This window comes from Oryzias melastigma, linkage group LG11 (genome assembly GCF_002922805.2).
Source record: "Oryzias melastigma strain HK-1 linkage group LG11, ASM292280v2, whole genome shotgun sequence".
Lineage (NCBI taxonomy): Eukaryota > Metazoa > Chordata > Actinopteri > Beloniformes > Adrianichthyidae > Oryzias > Oryzias melastigma.
Genome location: NC_050522.1, coordinates 22,004,043 through 22,028,658, shown reverse-complemented (window position 1 = coordinate 22,028,658; position 24,616 = coordinate 22,004,043). Strand labels below are relative to the sequence as shown.

At 38.6% G+C, this 24,616-nt stretch overlaps 1 protein-coding gene across 1 annotated transcript in view; it reads right to left on the bottom strand.

Moving 5' to 3' along the window:
* Positions 1-24,616, bottom strand: part of LOC112162502 (zinc fingers and homeoboxes protein 2) — a gene marked incomplete in the record, with an annotated part of 151,859 nt that overhangs the window by 1,514 nt on the left and 125,729 nt on the right. The window contains 2 exon segments of the mRNA XM_024298278.2: positions 9,403-9,586; positions 11,241-14,521. Coding sequence (XP_024154046.1) covers positions 9,406-9,586; positions 11,241-14,200 — 3,141 coding nt within the window.

Here is a 24,616-nt window from a genome sequence, read left to right as displayed (position 1 = left end):
TAAAAAAATGCAAAATCACAAGAAATGTCCGTCTGTCAGGAATCCTTCTTTAAGGAGAATTAAAAACGAAAAAGCAGAGAGGGAAAATTCTGGTGGAAGGAGCAGGTGATCAGAAAATAACAGTTTTCTGGTTTGAGCGTCCAGCAAAGCTTTTTCAAAGTAAAAGTCCACTTAAAAGTATGTAAGGTGTAAAGATAACTCAGAAAAACACTCGCAGAATCACCTTTACTGATTTAATTTAATTTATATGAATAAAAAGTTAAATTAAAGATAAATATGTCTGAAAATTCTTCGCGAAAAATCGAATTTGCTTGAAAAATTTTTTATGTAAGGACAAACAAATTTCACAATAAGAGCAGAGAGCGACTCATTAGTCAGATCCAACCCCCCCAAAACACCGACAAAATATTGTCAACCGATGATGTTTGACTAAAAAAATTAATAAAAAGTCAGAGAAAAAGCCACCAGGAAGATGAAAATAAAAAGCTGCTAAAACATCTTCAGCACTTTGAGTTACCACTCCCCAATTTAAATGTGTTTGAACTTTTCAGGTTGGTAATTTTATGTCAGTGTTTTATTTTTTTTTATACTTGTATTATCATGAATGCTTTTATTTTTCTATTCTTAAGTCTTTTATTTGTTTTGCATTTCTTGTAGGAAATAGACGTTTTATTTTGTAATATAAGCACCTCAAACTAATTACAATAATTGTTTTTTATTATTATTATTTACATATTTGCAACCTTTTTCTCTAAAAAAAAAATTTGTAAAAAATTCTCCTGATCTTCAAGGCCGTCAGCAATAACCTTAAAAATACTTTTATGAAGTTTGAAGAATAAATGTAATTGGAAAAGATAATATACATTAACAATAGAAAAGAACATTTATTTTTTCTCCTCTTGCAGAGTTAGAAAAATAAATTAAATTGGTATTTTTTTTAAATTGTATACACATTTTTTTCTGTTTTTGCAAAAAAAGAATAACTTTAGGCCACTTTAGGGTTTTTTTTCTAGAATACTTCCCTGAACATGAAGGAAATCTGTTAAAATCACATCATCTCACACAAATATATGTCTGAAATAATGAGATGAAGGGACATTTTTGGACAAAACTCATTTTGATTTGTCCGTCTTAAGGTGAAAAAAAAAAATGTTTTTTTTTTTTTTTTTGGCAAAGATAGGGCGATGAAAACATGGAAAAGTGGGTGAGAATGAAATTTGAAGGCCAGGAAAATGTATTTTATGACATAATAAATACTATATTGACCTATTTTTACTAGTTTTTTCTTTAAAGTTGTGTGTTTCAGATCTAACATTTCTTTCTTTTTTATATTTCACTTTTTAGCAGTTGTCTGTTTAGTCGAAATAATTCCTATTTCATTTCTGTTGGTCTGAATGTAACTGAAGACCGAAAGAAGTAGATCAGAGAAACCAGACTTTGATGAAACCTTCACTTTGCTTTAATGAATTTAATTAAATATATTACAGTACATCAGCATAAATGTGCATTTGTTTGTGGGCGGGGCTAAGCACACCTGAAGAAGAAGTCCTAAAACCGCCTTTATTTATAAGCACAAAGTTCCTGTTCAAAAATAAAAAAAACAAATTTAATTAACATTGGTGACAAAATCTGTTACATTTAAATCTCAAATCAAACTAAAGTGAATTGGGGTAAAAAAAAATGAATTAAATAAATGTAGTTAAAAAATAATTACTTTTATTGTTGAAATTGTGGTTACTTGGAAACAGGTAATTTTAGCATCCGCCGCCGCTGTGTTTTACATTATGATGATAACGGACCAAGGAGCACTGCAGCATTTTGGCAATTAAGCCTTCATCTATAAGCTATGGCTGTTGATAAGTTATTATGGGACTCTGCGGCACGCTCTGCTGATTAAATGAAGCCCCAGGCTGCTGTGATTAGAGAGACAGGACAATGGATGCTACACACACACACACACACACACACACACACACTCACAATTTGGGAACCTCATTTTTTACAGGAGGATTTCGCTCCATAAATTGCTCCGACTGTCCAATAAAAACGCTGTTCATCATTCTTCTTGGACTCGTTTGGCTGCTGTGACCCCTAACCCTCATCTGATGTGTTTGTGCGCACATGCACGCTCTATGTTTTTATTTTAACACAATCCACACCTTCATTGCTGTTTTTCCACACGGCCGCGGGTCATTTTTTTATTTATTTGCTTCAATCCCTGAATTATCCCCATTATAAGCATTTGTCTCATTTGGTTAGACCTTCCCTCCAAAATAACAGCCCTGCTGGTGAGATGTATTGAAATTAGGGATATATTTTACATTTTAATCATGTTTTTGATGACAAATTGTTTTTTGGTACAATGACAGACGATGCCTTTTATTTCTGTAATGCAGTTAATCAGGATAATTTATAGGGTTTTTTTTTGACCGGAAAGATGTTTCAAAGGGACGTTTTTTTAATACATTTTAAATATTTTACTTCCTGAGTGCATTATTTAGGTTTTGATGGCTATAGATGTTAATTTATTTTCTTTTTTTTAAATAAAGATCTAAATTTAATACTGAATTTAACTTATATTATGTAAATTTATCTTGTACGAATACTAGTTCATTTGCACTGTTTACTTTCCTCAGGATGTAATAAAGATAAAAAAGAGCAAATAGCCAAAAATTCAATCATTTTAATTAAAAATGTGGAGTTTTAGAGTTAAAAAAACTCACAAAAAGGACAAAAAAAGATGTTTGGAGCCTGACTATGACTTTTTTTTATTTTTGTTGTGAAGTTGAAGTATTTCAAAACCTGCTATGGCCCACATATGTGGACAAAAACTCTAAAACAAAAGCCTAAGAGGTTAAATTCAAGCAGATTGACTATAGATCCGGAAAAAAGCCAACTTCTAGTTACTTAATGAAATGCACTTTAGTTGAGGACTTTATATTTTTTACAAGCTTTAGTCTAATAGTTATCGTTCTCCTTACCAAGTTCCTATTGTAAAAAAAAAAAAAAAAAAAATCTGTTGCAGTTCAGTTAATGAACACTAGAGGCTGGTTTTAAAAGGGAGCAATTCCAAACTGACTCATATATATATATATAAAAGTTTAATTTCACGACAAAAGAAGTTGCATACAGCTCAGTTTTGACATGTGTTGATGTATGTTGCTTAAATGTATATTAATGAGAACTGTTAAGAAGTAAAATTTTTCCTTCAGAAAATTTTTTGACCTATTTTAAAAAAGTGTTTTTTTATTTTTTATATAAGATTATACCACATTTTTTGGCAAAATAAAATAATAATAATAATAATTTAAAAGAAATCTATCGCAGTTCATCTAATAAACACTAGAGGGTGGTTACAAAATGTAGCAATTTTTTGCTGACTTTTATATATAAAAGTTTAATTTTACCACAAAAAGTTGCTGATAGCCCAGTTTGAACATTAGCTGATGTATATTTCTTAAATTTATATTAATCAGAACAGTTAAGTGCTAAGATTTTTCATTCAGAATTTTTTTTAAAAGCATTCCTGGTGTTTTTTATCATTTGTTTCTAATCGAAGATCATGTCGCTTTTTTTTTTTTTTGGCAAAAATAATAATAAAAAAAATCGGTTGCAGTTCATCAAATGAACACTAGAGGCTGGTTTCAAAATGAAGCTAATTCTAACTGATATAAGTTTAATTTTACCACAAAAATAAAGTTGCATAAAGTCTAGTTTAATCATTTTCTGGTATTTGTTGCTTAAATTCATATTAATGAGAACTGTTAAGAGCTAAGATATTTTTAAAGACCCATCCCGATAATTTTTACCTGTAAAAATCATTCCTAGTGGTCTTTTAATTAAGAAAAAACCTCATTTCCTACGACTTGGAGAATGGCAATAGTTTATTAAAACCTGCCTCTGGATTGTGGGCGGGGCCACGGAGGCCGGCCCAGCATATTTCCTACGTCTCAAATAAGCTCTTCTTCTTTGCACTTGATTCACAACAGTTTGAATAAAACATTCTTCAAAACACTCTGAATGAATGTCGGGTTACCCTGACATTCCTTTTATCCTCACTATTCATCTTTTTGATTTTACCAGATGTTGATCCTCATTTAAATGACATTAATCTAAGGGTCACTTACAAATATTGTGATCGCTCTCAATTTCTTCATAACTATTGAATTTTTCTTCTTTTAATATTTTTCTGATAATTCATTAAAAACTCACCTTATAAATATTTTCATCTCCACAAAAGACCCATTTTTCTGTGTTTATTGTGAAGGATGCCACTCGGAAGGCGTACGCCCACGGATTCCTGTTGGTGCTCTCTGTATAATTAATCTGAGTGTTTCGCTGCTTTTGAGCTTCGGCTCGTCTCTGCTTAGCATTGCTTCCAGCTGTGGCGTGCAGCAGCTACAACGAAACAACTTTTTAAAAAAAGATGGGGGGAAAAAAAGGATATTTTTCACAGGATTTGGATGGGAAATAATCATATGGATATGCAACTATTCCAAGAGAAAAAAACAGCTTTCATTCTTACTCATGATACATAACAACATAATGTGATGATAACATGTCAGTAAAGTGCCTCCAGGTTGTTTTGCTGCTTCTAAGCTGCAGGGAACCCATGTGAATAATACCTGCATCAGAAATGTGGATAATAACGCTCATACGACTAAAACTTTCTGCATCCAAATCCTTAAAAAAATGATTTGACCTACAGGAGACCATGAAGGTGGAGAGATGCATTAGCGAAATGATCAAATATCCCCCATACCTGGACAGAAATCCAATGACATGAATGTTGGAGTGAAAAAAAAAGAAGACAAAGTGGTCATTCTGAAAGGTTTAGAGCATTAATGCTTCAGATTTTGTGCTTTCAAGCGATTAATCACACAATTAGAGACCTAATATAAACATGTACGTATAAAAGCATTCAAGCAGAATGGCAATTACCTGGCCAACTCTGGAGTTTAATCACAGAAAAAGGAAAATTTGATCACTTTTTAGTCAGAATAAATAACCAACAGCAATACTTTGGTTTTATAATAGCATGACTTTTCTGCTTTAAAAGTTTATCTTATTTTTTAACACAATTTAGAGGTTTAAACCTAAATGTTAGGATAAAAGGTTTAGCTTTGTGATTTTTCTTTGATATTTGACTCTGTTTGGAGCCGATTTTCAATCGGCGGAGAGCATTTGGTGACCTCCGCCGAAACACAGTCGGCGTATCTGTGCGCCAAAACGATCTGGAGAACAGACCCCGGCCTCCGGTCTCAACTGGCACCTGAACTGAGCGTCCTCAGCTCCAAAGTGCCAGAGATTACTTAGACAGCAGTTCATGTTCATTCATTATCTCCAGACAACAAAAAGCTCTCTGAGCTTCGTCCGGTTTCCACATTTCTTTAAGTATTTCGGGAAAAAATGTGGTGTTCTGATTTAATGCAAGCTTTTTGCAACTTTATTAGACAAATCCTCTTTGTAAACAAACAAAGGTGAAGTTCTTTTCGCTGTCGTCATTGGGATGTGTGGGTTGGGAGGTGGAGAATGGGGGAGTCTGGGAGAGAAGGAGGGAAGAAAACGTCCACAAAAATGCAGAAAAAAAGAGTCATGCTGCCGACTTATCGACAAATCAATAAATGAAAGGCTTTGTTTGGGTCAGGAGTCACTTTGACGGATGTTTTTCTTTATCTATAGCTTATTTACAGCTAATTGTATCAAAAACTATTAAACTTTTTCTGAATTTAGGCTCTTGACCTCCAAAAAAAAAACCTCTAAAATGATCAAATATTTGCCGTCCAAATATCTCACCTAAAGTGAAGAAAACATCTCAAATGTTCAAGAACAAGATGAAAACAAGAAACTGATGAAAAATCGAATCTAATTTCCTGAGATTAAAGGATAATGGGTAGAATTAATTATCCGACTGCATTTCACAAATTTCGTCTCAAAAGTCACCGACTAATTTTCTCCTTTCTTTCTTCAGGTTTTTGTTGATTTGCTTTTGAAAAACAGACAAAAACAGAACGGCATCGCAATCTGTCTTTTAAAATTGCTGTCTTGACTTGTGTGACCCACTTTCTTTTGTAGGAAAGTTTCTGTTTTTAAGAGGGGGGGAGTCGGACTAAATTGTTTTCCAAAAGAAGATTTTATATAAAGCAATCAGAAGTCATTTAGAAAAAGGAAAATAATTTATCGATCTCCAAATGTAATTAACAGAACAAACTTTAAGTTCGTGAGGATTCTGAAATTCCTCATTCGCAGCTTTTATTATCGTTCATAATTGTGTCTCACTTGCAGATCAACTTTTTAAATATATTTTTTTTGTAAAAAGTAACTTCTGCTCCCTCTGGGGAAAATTAAAATCTCATTAAAAATGAATTTATGGGGAATTAAGAGGGGAGAAAAATGATTTTTTGAAACACAGCTGACACCGAGCATGCCATTTACAAAACCCGGCCTCATTAGTTATTCAGGATGCTGCATATATTGATTATTGATTTTCAGCTGTCACGCTGTGATTCGGAAGCAGTGACAAGCTCTCCAAAGTTCATTTTTTATACATATTTATGTGTCGGGGAAGCCATTTGAACAGATTCTATTTTGATAACCACACAGACACATTAAGACGTTCAATCTTCTGTCAGATCTGACAGTGGAGGGAAGAAGCAGCAGACTCTGTCATCACTCTTTGCCCTAGGCAGAGCCTTTTATCTAGCTAACTTTGCCACACCAGGGAGTCTGCTGCTATTTTAGGCCTACTATGTCTTTTTTTTTTGGTGTCTGTATTTTTTTCTGAAGTTTGTGTTTGTTACTAAAGAGTTTTGGCCAAAACTCATACAGCTACACACACAGACAGCGACTGGCTGGAGGATCTCTGTTTGTTGCCTGGGATGGAAGTGTTGGCTTCGACGCTCACAGGCTGGAGCTCACTCCCTTCAGTTCTGGGTGAAAAAGCCCACAGATTTTAGTTACACACAGAACCATCAGAAGCATATGTGCCGTATTTTTATGTCCCATTTAATAGAAGATGTGTCTGTAATGAATCACCAGTTTTTGTCGGAGCTTCATAGATTTTTTTGGAAAAGCGGTTTCAAGTAAAATATGTTTTTCTCAGCTGCAAAAACAACAAAAAAACTAATGAGCAGATAATGTTGGACGGCAATAATGTGCAACTTCCTGCTTTCCAGTAAGATTGGTTGCGAGGTGGTAAGCATTGTTGCACCAAAAACAAATCATTTATGTGATTCAATAAGTCAAACTATAAGTCTATTTTTGTTAGGTTATGAAAAATCTGATTTTCTTGCATTAAAAATTGCCAAAATTATTATTATTTTTCAAGGATTTATATTTTCCTCTTAAATTTAGGCCAGATTTCTGATTTAAATACTCTCCGTGTGGATTTACTTGTTCCTTTTGTTGTTTGCTGGTTCCACCCTTTGTGACCTCTGACCTCTCTCAGGGTGAAACCGGAACAGATGATGTTCACGCTTTTCAGAAAAACCCAAAGTGATCTTAAACCCCCATGTCTCAGGAGGATTATCGTAAAAAAGAAACAAAAAATGACAAGAACAAACCATATATATTATAAAGAATTGCATTGTTGACTGCAATGGGGTTAGTACTTGTTCCCATAGAAATGTACATGGATCAGTTTTCCAGCGGCCTCTATGCCTGACGGAGTTAACCTAAAAATATAAAAGCCATCTTTTCATATTAATAAAAGTAACATGTTTAAAAGTGTTGCGATGGGAAAAAGAAGAAATACTAGAAACGTCAGTATTTTGTGAAAAATTCTGAAGTGCACCTTTTACACTCACTTGTTAAACTCTGCTTTTCTTTCAGTGTAGGAATGAAAGGAGTCACAAATTGCTAATTATTTCTGGCATTTGATGGAATAATCAACTTACCTTCTAACAAAAAAAAATCTAATTTTTTTTTTTTTTTTGGACCCAGTTGAAGATTTAATTAAAAGACATTACCCCGTAAGCTAATTCTGTCTGGACTTTGTAGGTCCAGCCTCCATTCTTTCAACCAAAACAAATAAAAACATATTAGAAATTAAATCTGTGAGTGACACTGTATGCGCTAACCACCCTCGCCACCTCCCATCATCCCCTTTATTACCTGCCCTCACTGCATGAAAAACTGCCTTTTTTTATATGGTGGCTTTCCTGTTTCCATAGCAACCATTTTATGTTTTGGTCACCTGGCAGTGACGAACATTTCTACGTAATTTTTAAAAGAATTGGCAAAAGTACACGTTTGGATTTCCTTGGCAACGTGGTTTTTTGTTAACCACGCCCACATTCTTCATGTAGTCATATCGCTAGCCATATCGTTTTTTAGGTAGGTACTAAAGAAGGTACTAAAGGGTTTTTTTTTATTCAAGATGGTGGCCTCTTTCTAAGGAGAAAGGTCGGCAAAACTTTGGCTGTAGTTGTACTGTAGACCAATGTCTGGTTCACACTGGATGCGTACGTGCTGCAGAATGGAGGGCTGCTTCCACTTGGTGCCCTTGTTAACCAATAGTGTAGTTCACACCAGACGCGGTCCTTGAGCCGTGCAGCAATAGTTTCGGCATTTGGTCCATTTTTTGCACAAGCCTCAAGTGATCCGCATCAATTCTGGGAGGAACTTATGAGAAAATATGGTCAATTTTCAAAATATAACCAACATTTCACAATAAAATACTACGATTGACAAATGTGATCCTGTTTTTGAATCTAAACAGACTGTAGAGATGAAAATACACACAGAAAACAAACACACACAGATCAACGTAGTGGGCTGAATACGGAGCGGGGGAGGGGTCTAAAAACGAGAGAGGTTGCCTGATGGGAAAATAAAGCTTCAGCTGTAGCGCCTGTTGCGGAAAAATTTGTGTCTGGTGGGAACTGGAGGCTGGCGGATACCGCGCACATTCTGCCCATTCGCCACTTCGCAGCACTTCTGCGTCCTGAACCAGACGTTAAACTGGCAACATGCAAGTTAAATTTTGTGAATTTCCTATTGTGTGAAAATGGAAAAATTGCCTAATTTCACACTTTGGCAGAAAATGGTTACTACAGATTAGGTCGTATAGCCATCCCATAATAATATTAAAACTTTCTTTGTATATCCCCAGTCCCTCTAAAAGATGTTGGCCTCATTGCTTTTTTTTTTTTGACAGTTGTGATGTCATCAGTTTTTGGAGGAGGAGTCATCCACTATCCACTAAGTGTGAGTAAATTTTGGTGAGTTCTTTAGTATTTAGCAAAATATTCGCTCAAACGTGCAGTAAAACAGAAGAAAAACAGCAAGTCCAGGACTGCTGTGGGACAGAATAAAAAAAATAAAAGGACAAAAAGTAGAAAAAAAATCGGAATATTTTGTTTTACACCCAGCAAAACTATAGACGAGCTGACCGTAACTCACCAATTATCCAGTCAGACGCCCAGACGTCTCCTCTGCCATCTTCCTGTCCCTGTCCAGGAGCAGCTCCCGTCCTCTCCTAAAGTGTCCATCCTCGAGCCAGCTCCCAAACATGTCCCGTGCTCCTCCCATGACTCCCCAGTTCTGTACCCCGTTCTTCAGCTCCGCTGCACTTTGCTGTCTCAGTCTGTTGGACCAGAATCAACGCCAACGTTTAAATAGAATCACAGTTACAACACTAGTAGTGTTTAATACTTTTTATTTTTTAAAGTTTGGCTTCAGTGATCTAACAGCCTTTATTTTTTAAAGGAAACTCTGACCTTTCCGTATCAAAATATCTGAAGAGTGAAAAGTGCAGCAATCACGCACAGTGGAGTGGAAATGGAAGCAAGAGAAATCTGCCTCACTTTACATGATGTTTGTTAATTTGCATGTGCCTTTTCTGTGGTGGTTTTGTTATTCAAACCGGCATCCGTTTGAAAGTCATGCTGTCAAAGCGGTGAGGTGCGATTACAAATAAAAGTGCTTGGCTAAAATAGTCTTAAAGGGGGAGAGGCTCAGCTGGAAGCAGCTCATTTGCATTGAGAATTTCTGCAAGAAAAAGAAGGATTTCATCACTGGAAACCGCTTGAAACGGCTTGTTTTTTTACATTATTTTACTGCCGTCCATATTTAATTCATACCAAAATGACCTATCAGCTTTTTTAATAAAGTGTAAATAGACTACAGAAATATTTTAAAGTGTTTTTTGTACTTAAGAAAAAAAAGCTCCTTCTGTGGAACATTAAAATTCAGAATAATAAGAGCAAAAATGATTATCTTGTCAGAGTGTCCCAGTTGTGAAAACTCTCACCAAAAAAAAAAAAACCTTTTTATCATGCTCCCAAATCCCAAGCAAGCACTGAAGAAACAACCAGAGGTTAAAGTTATATTCAAATTAGTCCAAAAAACTGGACTGAAAATTAGCAGGACCCTGGATTACTTCCAAATTCCCCGTTTTCAACTGCATTTCTTGTACAGAATCAAAAGAAGCGCTCAATCATTTGTGATTTTTAAAGCACAAAGTTAATAGCATGAAATCATAGAGAACACGAGTGGGTCACAAGTGGAACATTTCTTTTTAAATTAAGAAGAAAAAACTAATGAAAAAAAATTGTGGAATGTGACGGCGGATTATCAGCAAAACTCAAAAGAACTGTAATCAAAGCAGGAATTATTGTAGGTTTGGAGATCAAAATAAATATTTCCTCATTTTTTACTGACAGCTGTCTGTCTGACAGCTTTGTTTGTGTACATCAATGGCGCTCTTAGACTTTACAGATTAGAGAGCAGCCAGACGAACTCCAATGTGCTGTCAGTGCAGGTTCACACTGAAACTGAAGAGAACTCAGAGTCGACTCCAGGGATAAATAAAATGCTTCTTCAAATTATTGTGCAGATATTGGTTTCCAACCTAACGGCTGTTTTATCTGGTCAAACACGTCCCAAGCCGCTTGTGACGGGAAGGGAGACTGAATAAAGTCCTCTATATTTGTAGATTAATGCCTTCGAAACAATAATAATGCAGCTGGTAGGAAAAAACGGCTTCCCATTAGGGGGAAGCTGAATTTCATTTTAAGAATTCAGGTGATCAGAAAAAGTCTGCATATTGCACTAAAGAGGAAACATTAGGGAAAACTTTAGAGTTAGGAATAGGATGCTGCTATAATATCAGGATGGTGCAGTTTGAAAATAAAGTCTAATTAAAGTGGTGATAAATTACATTTTAATGTCATCTCAACCCTCAAAACAGTGACAAAAAGGTCTCATAAACAAACAAAGGTGCAGAAAGGTTCACATACCTGCCAGCAAACCGGTCTTGGAGCTCAGCATGCTGCTGACTGCTGAAGTGCTTGTAACGCTGGTCCATGAGCCAGCCCAACTCCATCTCCAGCACCTTACTGCTGTTGTTCGTGACAGCTCCGTCCTGGCAGGCTTGTATGATGCTGGATGGAGTGTTCTCAAGGGCACTTACAGGCTGCCCCTGCACACCGTTTAATCCATTTTTATGAAAAAGCTCTTTCAGCTCCACACCGCTGCTCTGCAGCCGAGTGTCAGTGAACCAGCGGCTAAGTTCCGAGCGGGGCAGGCCCATTTGACCCTCCAGCTGGCTAAACTCCTCAAGGGAAGGCCACTGAGTTTGAGGAAAATCGTCCTTAAGGAGTGCCAGGGATTGGCTTTCTGGAGGCACTAAACAGGAATTCGGTTTGGGAATAGAGGGCAGAACAGCACCAGGAGGTGCTGGCGGAGGAGGACTTTTGACACTGCCCAAAGTCGTGCTTGTTTTGTGAATCCCATTCAACTGGAGAGTTCGGTGCTGCTGATTAAGTTTGTTCTCAGTTATGCCAGCAATACCACCAATGCCGACCCTCTTTGTGCCCATGGAGTTTAGGAGGGCCTGCTCCAGATTATCCCGCAATGCACGTCGCTCCCCAAACCAACTCTCGATTTCCTGATGGGACAAGCCTGTAGTAATTGCCAGATTGTCCACATCACTTTGTGTAGGAAAGCTGTTGCGCAAGAAATTTTCCTCTAAGATCTTCAGTTGTTTTGCAGTTTTACCTTTCATTCTTTCGAGCAAAGGGAATTGAGTCATCACTGAAGACTTCTGCTGAAAATCTGGCTTCCGAGATACTGGTGTGTCACCGTTGTCCAAATGCACAAATCCATTGTTATTACCACAGGGCATCTGTCCATGGGACCATTTACCATCCAAATGCGATGTCCCATTGGCCTCTGCCAGAAGACTGGGGACCTTGTCTCCTCTAGGGTAGCTAGCTTTGAGATCTACTCCTTGTGGCTCTTTTAGTTTACTGACATCCGCAGGAAACCCCTGAATCTGTGAGGGAGTCTTAGCTGGAGTACGAACGGACTGGATGATAGTTGGCCTTCTTATCTGTGAATTATTAGGTGGGGGAGAGTTTGGTAGAGTCATCTCAGAAGCTGGCAGAGTGTGGGGATTGGCATGCTTTTCTTTGGAAGTGACAGGTGGGGCACGAGGAATCAATAATGAGTTTTTAAATGGAGGGGCACAGATTGGTGGAGGAGCGATCATTGGCCTTGTTAAAGATTCTGGAAAGACTATTGATGGGAGAGAGACAACTGGCTTTGTTTTGGAGTTTCCAACTACAGAGAGACTCTTTCCCTTGGATGATGACGATGGCAATGAAGGTGAGGATGGAGGTGGCATTAAAGGCACAGCAAGAGATTGCCTCTTCATCTCTGCATTGACCAAAGGAGTAGTTGCGATTCTCTTTGTCTCCATGCGAACAGCAGGTGTCCCCGTCTGAAAGCGGTCTTTTTGAGGGGGAGGCGGTGGAGGAGGTGCCATCAGAACCTTATCTTTAGGGTCACCAGGATGCGGAGCAACTGCCATTATGGGTCGCTTTGATTCTGGGCCACAGGCCGATGTTAGATGTGTGGGCAGGGACCGTTTCAGGGTACGACTGGAACCATTGACAACTCCTGTAGAGGAGTATGTAGTGGCGACTACACTGGACCCATTTGACACAGTTGTTCGTACATGACTTGGACACTCCACTGTTGTGTAGACAATTGGCTGCTTGGACGATTTTGAAGATGACTCAGAAAGGGGGCTTGTAGGTAAAACTGTGAATGTGTGATGGGCAGGAGGAATTGAACCGTTGAACATTTTCTTCCGGGCTTCTTCCACCTCCTCCGGGGACCAGGTGATGCCTTGCTTCAACCGTTGGGTGGTGAACCACACTTTGATTTGCTCCTCTGGATGCTTGGAGGCAGCTGTAAGCCAGGACAGCTCGGCGTGTGTTGGGTATGGAAACTTATTAAAGGAAGCCATTAATGTCAGGTTGTCGTCTAAAGAAGGGTTATATTTGGTAGTGTTCAGTGGAACGGCTATTTTTGGTACAGAATTAAAATTGGGTGGACGCTGGAGCATTGGAGTGACATGGGAAAGCCCTTGGAGCATGGTGGGTTCAGGGATGATGACTGTTCCGTTGATGTTCACGGCTGTGATCTGATTCGGTTGTATCAAGCTGTCCAGCCGGCTTTTCGGTTCACTTCCTCCAAAGAGCGATTGTACATTACCCGGACTTTTCACCGTGGTAGAAACGCATGGTGCAAACACAGAGGTGCCGTCTTTCTCACCTTTTTCATTTGTCGTCTCGCATTCAGCTGAATTGTCTTTGCCTTCGATTGTCTGCTCTAAGATAGTCTGATTGTTCAGTTTTACTCTCTTGAACTTGAAGTTAGTCTCACCTGGGTGCTGGCTCTCATTATGTTCTGTAAGTGAGTCAAACTTCTTGGTATTGAAGTTGCACACAGCACAGAGGTACATTGGATTTAGAATGACATTAGGGTGGTTAGAGTCCACGTGTCCTTTAAAGTCATTAAGGTTATGTGTCAAAAATGGGCAATATTTGCACTCATAGCCTTTTGCCGACTTTTTCTGAGACACTTGGTCAGATTCCGTTTCACCCTTGTCTTTCACCCCTCTGGCTTCTACTTCTTCAATGACAGGGGGTTGCTGACCCTCACCAAACTCTTCTTGGCGAGATGGCTCAGGGTGCTGATTTTCTGCTTGTTGTACAAATGTCTGCTGGTCTGAATTCACTTTCTGGGGTCTTTTCCCCTTTTCTGTAGATTCTGATTGTTCTTTCTCTGTCAGGACTTTGCCTGACAATCCTTGCAAGTCTGTCACCTCCTCTGGGTCATCTTGCTCATCGGGCAGGTCGCTGATGACCCTGACCATGCAAGGGTTGGAGGACTTTCTACGACTGGACATGATGAGCGCTGCTGGTAGTGGTGCTGCTGGTGTTGCGGATTGCTTTGATGATGTTGCAGGATTTGGCAACTGCTGCTGGTGGCCGTGGACGTCAGCGTGTCGGTTTTGGAGAGAAATTTACAGGGGTGGATCGTCGTTAATGCGCGTGGACACTGGTAGGTGGTTGGAGTTGGAGTCTCCAGCGTGTGAGAGGGAGGGCGAGAACCGGCTGATGGCGCAGGCCCGCGACCGGTTGTGCAGTGGCGTCTCCCGCTCACTGGCAGTGTCAGCTACTAACCTGGGCGTCATGGGAGGGCATCACAGACAGCAGAGGAGTTCAATCTAAAAAAAAACACAGAGAAAGAAGAGTAAAAAGATTATTGTCGGATTTGTGTATTGTGGCCACCTTAGAAATTATTTGAACACATCTTTAGTGTCTATTATGTGAATTTCTGCTACTCTAAATAAATCAAAGGACATGAAAAAAGCCAGAAGAGCAATGACAGATGGAGCACAATAAGTAATGAGTACTTCAGCAAATGCAAATCTTACTTCAAACAACCCTTTCCTCCTTTAGGGAGAAAACAATTCAAAATACAACAATTAGGTTAGGTTTCATTAGTAAAATATTCAATTTTCTAATATATATTTTAAGTATTCTGCTGCATTCTTTGGAGCAAATTGATGCAATGCTTTACACTCTCTATGCAACAACTAATCTAGTGAGGTAGAAATAAATCTTGCTACAACTTTCCTGTGTACTCATCCCCCCAAAATATATCACTAGTGACTTGAGATCTGATATTTTTATTTAAACAAAAAGTAAGACTGAGAACAAGAGTTAAGTAAAAATTTGTGAAAAATAATTTGCAGAACAGCTGCAATAGTTGAAGCAATCTATCAAGAAAATGCAGTAGCAAATTAGAGGAAACTTTATTGGTGCGTGGGTGATCTTGTAAATAAAATAAAATACAAATTTGAGTATGTTGCTCAGTTCTGTCCTTTGACCCTACACAGAGATGTGTGGAATGGGGGAGGGCCAAAAGGACAGATTATCCCCTCCCCCCTCGTGTTTAGGAATAGGAAGTAACCGCTGATCCAAGAAAGCCAAAATTCTATAGACCTCTACTAAAAAATAAACAGTTATTACTCAGTCATTCTGTTTGTTAGAAGAACCATTCTTGGTCTGGCATCTCTTCTTAACATATTCTTGTGGAAAAAAAAATATTCTATATTTTCTTTATGGCAAGTTATTAACAAATTCCTCAATAAGAGCATGAAGTGCCTGCTGACCCTCCCACCTCAAATGTTCGATTGACAGATTCCCCCCTAGCTCACTTTCAGTGGAATGAGTGTGGCTTTCCGACAAACTCACTCTTGATTTGTAGAAATGATGACTCCGACCGTCTCGGACCAACTACTGCTAACGTCTGGTCCCAAAAGGGAAAAGTCCGTACCTTGGACAAATGGCGACTGACTTTACTCATGGATAGTTTATATATGAACTGGACATAGCAACCCAAAGGAAATGCTTAAACTCAAAGCCTTTGCCATCACTTACTGATATATCATATTGCAACCAATTGCCACCTTTTTTACTGAGGCATCTGAATGGTCAGTTTATTATTTGAAAGAAAGAATATTGTCAAAAAATTTTGGATTAGAACGACTGTGTTAAGAAGAACGCATCAGAGCAGAATGGTTATTCTGACAAATAAAATATCTGAGTAATAACTATCTATTTCTCAATAGAAGTCTATGGGATTTTGGCCTTCTTGCAACCCTTCAAAACACTTCCTATTTGGAACACGAGAGGGGAGGGGTTTAACAGTCCATCTTCTTACGGTCTATGAATTTACTTCATTTTGTTGAAACTGGAGTGGAGGTAAGGTATTTTTTATTGAATGGGTTTGCAAACATTATGGGTGGACTTTAAATATGACAACAAAGTTACCAACAAGAGAGTTACTTCCTTTAATTTTTAAAATAGAGTTAAGACACAGTAAGAACGTGTGAGGTGGTGCGAAAACAAAACGTTATATCTGAGAACTACCAGTTAAGAACACCTCTGTAAATTCACTCATCTGTTCCTACACACAAATGAGCTTAAAGGACATCCTGTTTAATTCCACATGGGTTTGGGTGACACATTTGGAGTTATGACAACTTCAACTGTTCTAGGAAGGCCCTTCACATTATTTAGAAGTGGGTTTATGGGAATAACGACTATAGAGAGTTGGTGATTTCTGAGCACTATTCTACCTCGTATCTGCTGACCCCACTTTTGTGGCTTGCCGTTTTAGTGGCTGATTGTTTTCACTTTGTTATAATGCCACTGACGGTTGAATGTAGATCTTTCAGTAGCGTGGACAGTTTCATGACTGGACTTGTTGTTTGGGAGCATCCTGTCACCGTTCTCTTTAATTCACCGAGCACTTGAGAGCGGCCCATTCTTTCATAAATGATTGTAAAAGCTTTCTGGACGGTTAGATGCTGGATTTTATGTACCTGTGGCCATTGGGGGGACTGGAACACCTGAATTATCTTATTTGAATAGATGTGTGAATATTTTAGTAAGTTAGGGTGGAGTCAGTTTGACTAAATGTTGTAAAACTTTAAAGATAAGTACTTTTCATTAACAAGGTTGGGGAAGAAAAAAGAAAAGGATATACAAGAAATATAGGGAAGAAAAATCAGATTTATACTTGTTGCAAAGAATTGCTTATAAAGAATGTCGTTTATTTGTCCAGAGTCTGGCTAAATTCAGGCAAACAGTGACTTCAAAGATTTCTTGAAAATGTATTAAGATGTGATTATTTGATTCACGGTTATGTGAATTTGCCCAATTTCATTTCAGCCCCAGATAAAGGAGCCTTTACATATTAGCTTACACAAGAGCTGTCATTTCTAAAGCCCTCATCTAGTTTAGATCTGAATCCCATAAAATCAAATCAGCGAGTTTACAGCTGCAGCCGCTATCAATGCCATTACTGTGATTTTAATGCGCTCTTGTAATCAGAAACTCAAAGGTTGTCTCGGGCAGGCGGCTTTCCCAGGCTTCTTTAGACAAAAGTTGCATTTTCTAAAACTTATTTTAATCATTTCCTTGCGAAGACTACCAATTCAGAAAAGATTACTGTGTTTTCTGTGGCACACGAGTCTGAGACAAAAATCAAAGCGATGAATTTTAGGTAGTTACGGTCCATGAAGAGTATATCATCATGAGCGGTTGTAATTAGTCTGGAACTTCACATTCAATATAAAATTCCTCAGTGCCGATTGAGCCAAAGGACCTTTTCTTTACTTCAACATCCAAACCAGATTTCAGTGTCGGCATTCCACTATGCATCAGAGGAAGTTTAGGTCTAATCAGGCGGTGAAAAATGACAGCATTCTTTGACAAAGGCAGGAGGCCAGGAGTTAAAGATAAAGGAAATTTGATTGACAAGAGGGAGCAAAATGCCATTCTAAAAAAGTTATGCCACATAATGAGGACACACTGTTCCAGGCCGATCACGCGCAAAAGCAACACATTTGACGACTCCGCTGAAACTACAAAAGACAAAAAAAAAAAAGTCTCCAAACTCCAAACCCCATTAAAAAGACATTAGGAGTCTTTCATAGATTCGGGCAAAGACAACTTCACAGGATAATTACCCTGTAATCGTGTAATGAGAGAGACGCAGTGATGAGATCTCCTGACAGCCATCATCTGTACAATGGAACAGCGAAAGCAAGGTACAAACAAATACGGAGGCGAAGAAGAAGAGGTTGAGGGGGGTGACAGGTATGCATCAATATGGGAATAGTGGGGCTAAGAAGCACAAAAATGAAAGAAAATAATGGAAACACCTCAAAAGCATTGAAAGGGGGGAGGAAAAGTGGTGCAAAGAGAGAATCAGAGACAGTGGAGAAGCAGCCCACAGATAAGACAACGAAGAAAAAGTCTGAAACTTCCAAGTTAATAATAGAGAACAGGCGGAAAGCAGAGGCTGCTTTAACTAGGCCATGGCCTGGCAGACGCAGATGAGAAAAGGAATGGAGAGACGGCATATGGAGAAGAGGAAGGTAGAAGATAAGCAGGAAGAGGAAAAAAGAAGAAGAGCAAAACTGAGAAAAAGCTCATTATGTTAAGCAAAAATGGTGGCCATAAAAAACAATTGGACTTTCTTTATCTGTGCTTTATCGCTTCGTATTTCAGTGTCTGTTACAAACAGGAGGCACAATTTACAGCTGAAGACTTGCTGACTATTTGCTATGACTCACCACGCCAACATTTTTCAAACATCCGTTGGCTAAAACTGATAACCAATGGACAACCAAACCATTTTTTTCCATTTATTAAGAATCTAATCCCAGGAATCTGGTATTTAGGGATTAGTAACCATTGTAAAGAAAGTGTCATCTCTGACAATGACTGACTTTTACCTCCTATTTCCCATGAAATAAAAAAAAAAAACAAAAAAACAAAAAAACATTAATTTAGAGTTTTCGCTTGATCTGTACACGCTCCTGCTGGAGGCATTCATCTTTTGGCAGGCATGCAGAACTCTACATAACACCGAGAGCTGGGGGTAGATGTCAGTGCTACAGGTGAGCTTCAGGTAAGGTGTAAAAATACTGAAAAAGGCAACGATCTAGAGGTCTTTACAAACAAATCTATGGTACATAGGTAAAATAGCTGCAATCTATTGTGGGGATTACAGATATGGTAAAATCAAAGGTTGTTTGGAGAAACTTCTTGGCAAAAAAATTTCTACCTGGCAGTACAGAAAGCTGCAATTTTATGAAATATTCTGTTGTGTAAATCATTAAACTAATAGTGTTGACGTTATTGTGTATCCCTGACTCCAAGTGGAAGAGAGTCCATCCTGAGAGTGAAAGGTCGTAAGTTTAAATCCGTGGTCTGGTCATTCAAAAGACAAAGGGAGAATCCAAATTCCTTCCCTACAGCTTCTCCCTACTCCTACATTTAGCCCTCTAAACGGAGGGTTATGGAAAAATACTGTCTTAATAAATAGTCGCTGGTCTGCTACGTTAGCGTGGAGCTGATGTTTAAAAATGTCAACTTTTTTAAACGTAAATTTCTGTGCATCAGAGTGCACTCACGTGAAGAAAAGCACACTTCCGTGTGGCGGAGGGATATAGAGCCCTCCACCGCAAGGGTGTTCCGCGAGGATTAGCCCTTAAAAAACTATTTCGGACAACCCTGACCCTCCAAATGCCCCTACAATAAGAGGGGTGGGGAGAAACCTTAGAGGTAGGGGAAGAATTTGGATTCGGCCTAACACGGGACCCAATGCCTTGATAGGGATTGGACGGGAAGGGTTATACCACCTTACTGCCCTCCATAGGGGATGAATCAAATGCTGAGAACAAACTTTGCTCACTCAAGTGTGTGAAAACTAATGTGACTTTGTTTTAAGTTTGAAATGTGCTTGTTTTGGGAACATTTGAATGTTCTTTGTGATGGAAGACTTGAATAAAATGGCAGAAAAAAAATAAAGATGGTAAATGGCAATTACTTTTCTACATTCTTTGAAGGCCCAACAGACTTAACACTGGTGCCAACCTATAGTCACCAGTAGAAATGTCTTATTCAAAAATACTTCAACAGGGCGGGCAAGGTCAACCCCTTCACATTTACACCACGGCAACCCTAACGTCTCCATCTAGACGAGGATGGAGATGTTTGTTTGAGATGACATATGACATATATTTTTATTTTGCTTGAATTGAATTTGTCCACAAGTTAAATAAAACACACGTTTGGTTCTGTAAACTAACAAAATCTGGTTTACTACAATCTAATTGACATTTACTTCATCATCGTTTAATTTTGAACGTTGGAATCTGCATGAGTCATTTCCATAAATGTTTATCTAACAAATGAAGTCTCCATCAGGAACAATGACCTTCACATTCCTTATAATACACAGAGGTCAATGTGAAAAAAGCCTGAATTAGAGATTAGAGCCAGAAATGACGATTGCAGTTAAAGTCTGAAAGTAAAAGATCAAAAACACAGGAAAAGAAGTGTGGAGGCAGACGGAGCTGCAGGCAGAAGCATTTATTTCGAGCAGGCAGTCTTGCTTCTTTTTCTTTTTTTTTGAGAAAAGAGATGCAGCTGCCAGCTCCAGCAAGAGAGACAGAAAAAAACAAAAACACAACAGTGTCGTGTTTTGCTGCATCATTGCATCGGCCTTGAGAACTACGGGCCAACTTCTGACGCTGGGAGTCATACGCTGCTTGGCTGCATCCCATTTTCTTGGGCTCAGCTCTCCTCCATGGATCCTTGTAATTACTTGTAAAGTATTTGTGTGCAGGGGATTGCGTGGAGCATGGTAGCACTCTAATTACAGAGGAAATAATAAAACTGCAGCAGTGCAAACAATGATGGGTGATTTGGTGTTTATTGCTTATGTTAAATCATCTAACTGACAGATATTAGAGGTGGGTATTAGTTAATCTTTGCGTAGATTTAGGCAAAAATAATTGAAAGAGGGTTCTGGGGTTTAAAAGACCAACACAAATAACTCTAGACCAGGATATGGAACCAGAACTCTACCCGGAAAGTGACACCAAAGTAATCTGAGCAGATCAGCGAGGTGAACCCACGTTCACTGCAGGTTTCAGACAGGAAAAAGATCTGATTTTCTCCTCCATCAAGGACAAAGAAATCCATCAGTTTTAACCACAGACTGCATCTATCCATCTATCAGAGTACAGTGAAGGAACAAAACAAAGGGCACAAAAGGGTGTCAGCGAAGCTACGGCGCAACAGAGATGAAAAAGAAGGTAATGAGGAGATATCCTGGGGAATGAAATGACAAATTAGGAGGATGAAAAGCAGATTGGAAGGAGCCAAGTCTGCTAATGGGAGGGGTTAAAGACGTTTAGTGGAACAAGGGCAAACAGGAGGGGGCGAGTGCTATGGGGAGGTTGACAAGCTTCAGTTTCACTCAGAGGGGACTGAACCAACAATCTTTCCCTGTGGTCAGCCGAAGCTTTTCTTTTAATTTGTCCTCCAGATGCACTTTTCCCACTTTTTATTGCCCAAAAAGCACTTTACACTTGTGTTACACGCTATTGCGTAAAAATGTGGGGGTGTCCAGTTTGCTAAACTACGTCTACTGTGACTGGACCCTAAAATCAAAGCAAGATTCCTTTTCTGTTACAAATTTAATACAAACCAGGAAGTTGCAATTCCACTGGTGGACAGTAAAGTACTTTGACCATTTTCAGCCCCATAGGTAACCTCTAAGACTTTATGTTCTGTATAATTCCGTCTTTAATGGGATATTCAAACATAATCGTACTTTGTGCATATATGTATTTTTTCTCTGGTATCTAATCCTTATAAGGGGCCAAATATGTACAGTGTAATTTTGTAATCCTCAGAAGCCAACGATCCCGTGAACATTCCCCAGGAAAATTCTGATTTCATTGCTCTTTTACTTGGATATTGATTGTATTTGCAAAACTTTATGAAACAAGTTTACCTTAAAAAGCTAGTTTGCAAGGATTACTACATTCTTCTAAGAAAAACTTTATGTCAAAGGTTCTCAAAAAGCCACTAGAAGGAAATTTAAAATGTTCTCTTTGTGATGCATTTGTGGAAAATAATTCAATTATCCAAGTTAGAAAATTTACAGACTTTTTTTTGGATTAGCAGGTAGGTGAACGAATAAGTGGACTCAGCAAAACTAACTTTTTATGTTCTACCTAAAAGGCTTTTTCATTCATTCATTCATCTTCTTGTCTGCTTTATCCCTTTCGGGGTCGCGGGGGTGGCGGAGTCTATCCCAGCTACTTATGGGCGAAGGCGGGGTACACCCTGGACAGGTCGCCAGTCTGTCGCAGGGCCTCAATCACACACCCAGTCACTCACACATTCACACCTAGGGGCAATTCAGAGTCACCAATCAACCTATGAAGCATGTTTTTGGACGGTGGGAGGAAGCCGGAGTCCCCGGTGAAAACCCACGCATGCACGGGGAGAACATGCAAACTCCACACAGAAAGGTCCCAGACGGGAGTCGAACCGGGGCCTTCTCGCTGTGAGGCAAGAGCGCTAACCACTGCGCCACCGTAATGGAAAAGTCCATTAGACATAAATGGATATACGTGAAGCGCTCGTGAAAAGCCACACATTTGCATATACATCTCGCAAAAATCATGCAAAATTGGTTTTGAATACCTCAAAACTGAATTCACGAAAAGACCCGTTGGACTTCAGATCTGCACACAGCGACAAACGCAAGAAACACTCAAAATTACATAAATTGTGCATAGTGGCACTGTGATGTTGCCTTAACAACGTGGACAACAAAACATGTCCTTTTATTGTTACACAAAAACTTGCTTTATGCACAGAATCTGATTGATTTCAGAAGAACCAATCCAAGTGAACCAGAGATGAATTAAACCTCAAACGTCTGATATATTAACCCAACTCCTCAGTTATGTATAGCCTCTTTGTCCTGATAACGGTCGCAGGGGTCGCTGGAGTTTATTCCCAGCTGTCTTAGGGCGAAAGCATGGTGTACCCTGGACATGTTAGCATCTTTTATTATTTTTCTGTGAGCAAAACAATGGATCCTTTCCAGCCCTCTCACAACCCTGATGCACAGCATGACTAGAAGGCAGAACAGCAACGTGCTCGTGAATCCACACTAAGAATCGCCCGGGACCAAATGAGGAACTGAAAGTATTGCGGTCGCCTTCTTTTAAGGTCGGTGTTGCTCAGAAACTAAAAGTGTTCGGGGTTTCAAGTCCTCGTGACCCGACTCCTCAGGCGCACCGTGATCATAAAGCAAAAACAAAAAAAAAAAAAAAAAAAAGAGAGAAGTGCCAGCCACACATGTGTGTGCGCATATGAATGTAAGTCTGTGTAAACACTAAATGATTGATCAAAGGATGCTTTGTGTGGGCACCTCGTGGTGCTAATGCATCATTAACACAGCTGGTAGTATGACCCAGCTCTTGTGAGAGTGCCAGGCTATTTCCAGAAGCTTCCCTTATGCTTATAGTGATCCAAATCTCTCCGGTATTACATAAGAATTCTGTGAAACAGCCTAAATGGACATCGGAACTGCTTTCACTTCAGGTTACTTTAACAGGAAAGATTATGGTAAGATAAGCTGAATGTAATTTTTTCTGACAAAAATAATCAACCTATTGAGTTCGTTAGAATAATCCTGCCCCCCCCACTCAAAAAGACATTTTTCTGTTGTAGAGTGTACTTTTTTTTTAATTGTGTGAAGACACATGTACGGAGCCCCTAAAGGGACATCGGTAAAAAAAAAATTAAAGTGTAAAAAAAAAAAAAAACAATTACTAACTGGTGAGCAACACGTACTATCTGGTGGGAACGACTTACTAACTGGTGGGAACCACTTACTAACTGGTGGGAACCACTTACGTGCCCACCAGTTAGTAATTGGTGCCCACCAGTTAGTAAGTGGTGCGCACCAGTTAGTAATTTTTTATTGTTCTCTGCTGTATGTTTAACTTCAATATAGAACTTTAAAAAAAGCATTTAAATATTGTTATATGTTATAAATATCTATGCAGAGAAAGAAAGTTTGGGGGATTCTGATGAAACGTCTCTTTTGATTTTACTATTACTGTCAGTTTTGTTGTTGAAGTTTTAATTTTGTCCCTGAAGTCAAAAACCAAGGATGTTATTAAGAATAAAAAAGAAAGATTTATGGATTGAAGCAAAACTTTTGTCTTTCACTGAAAGTTTTGAACTAAATCTACCAAAAGATCCTTGAATAACAAACCTGAACTTGTTGGTGAGCGACATATTTATCCCCAAGTCAATCATTGCATTGATAATAAGTTTGGATAAACGTTTAAAAACAACTGCGCCTCTTTACGCTTGAAACATCTCCCAAAAACTAACATCATTTGAATTAACTGGTTTTTAATTACACGGCAAAGAAAAGCATCAACTTTTTGATTTAATTCTGCTCCCTCTCTCTGACTTCCAGTTTGTTCTCATTTAATATGTAAATTTATGTAATTTAAAAAAAAAAAATTAGAGTTAACTAACAAATACAATAAATCATTTTAGAAATAACAGAGTGTTCCTCCACTTTTCTTTTAGCGGTGAAGCACATCTAGCAATTTTTGGGGCCTTTATTGGTCGGATAGTGGAACATTTGCAGATAACTAATTTTCCTTCAACACATTTATAGAGTTTTGTTGCAAAACAGTACATTTTCTGAACAATTAATCATTTTAAACATTTTTTTGGATCCGATTTGTCCCTATATGTTTAGTTTTGAAGCAACTCCACATTCAAAAAACTTCCACTTTGAGCAAAAAACTTCCACTTGAACACTTCCGGTTTGAGTGGACGCTGGCATGACTGTTGCCGCTGCTCTCCGGTTGAAATAACGTTTTTTTTCCGCATGCTTGTTTTTCTGG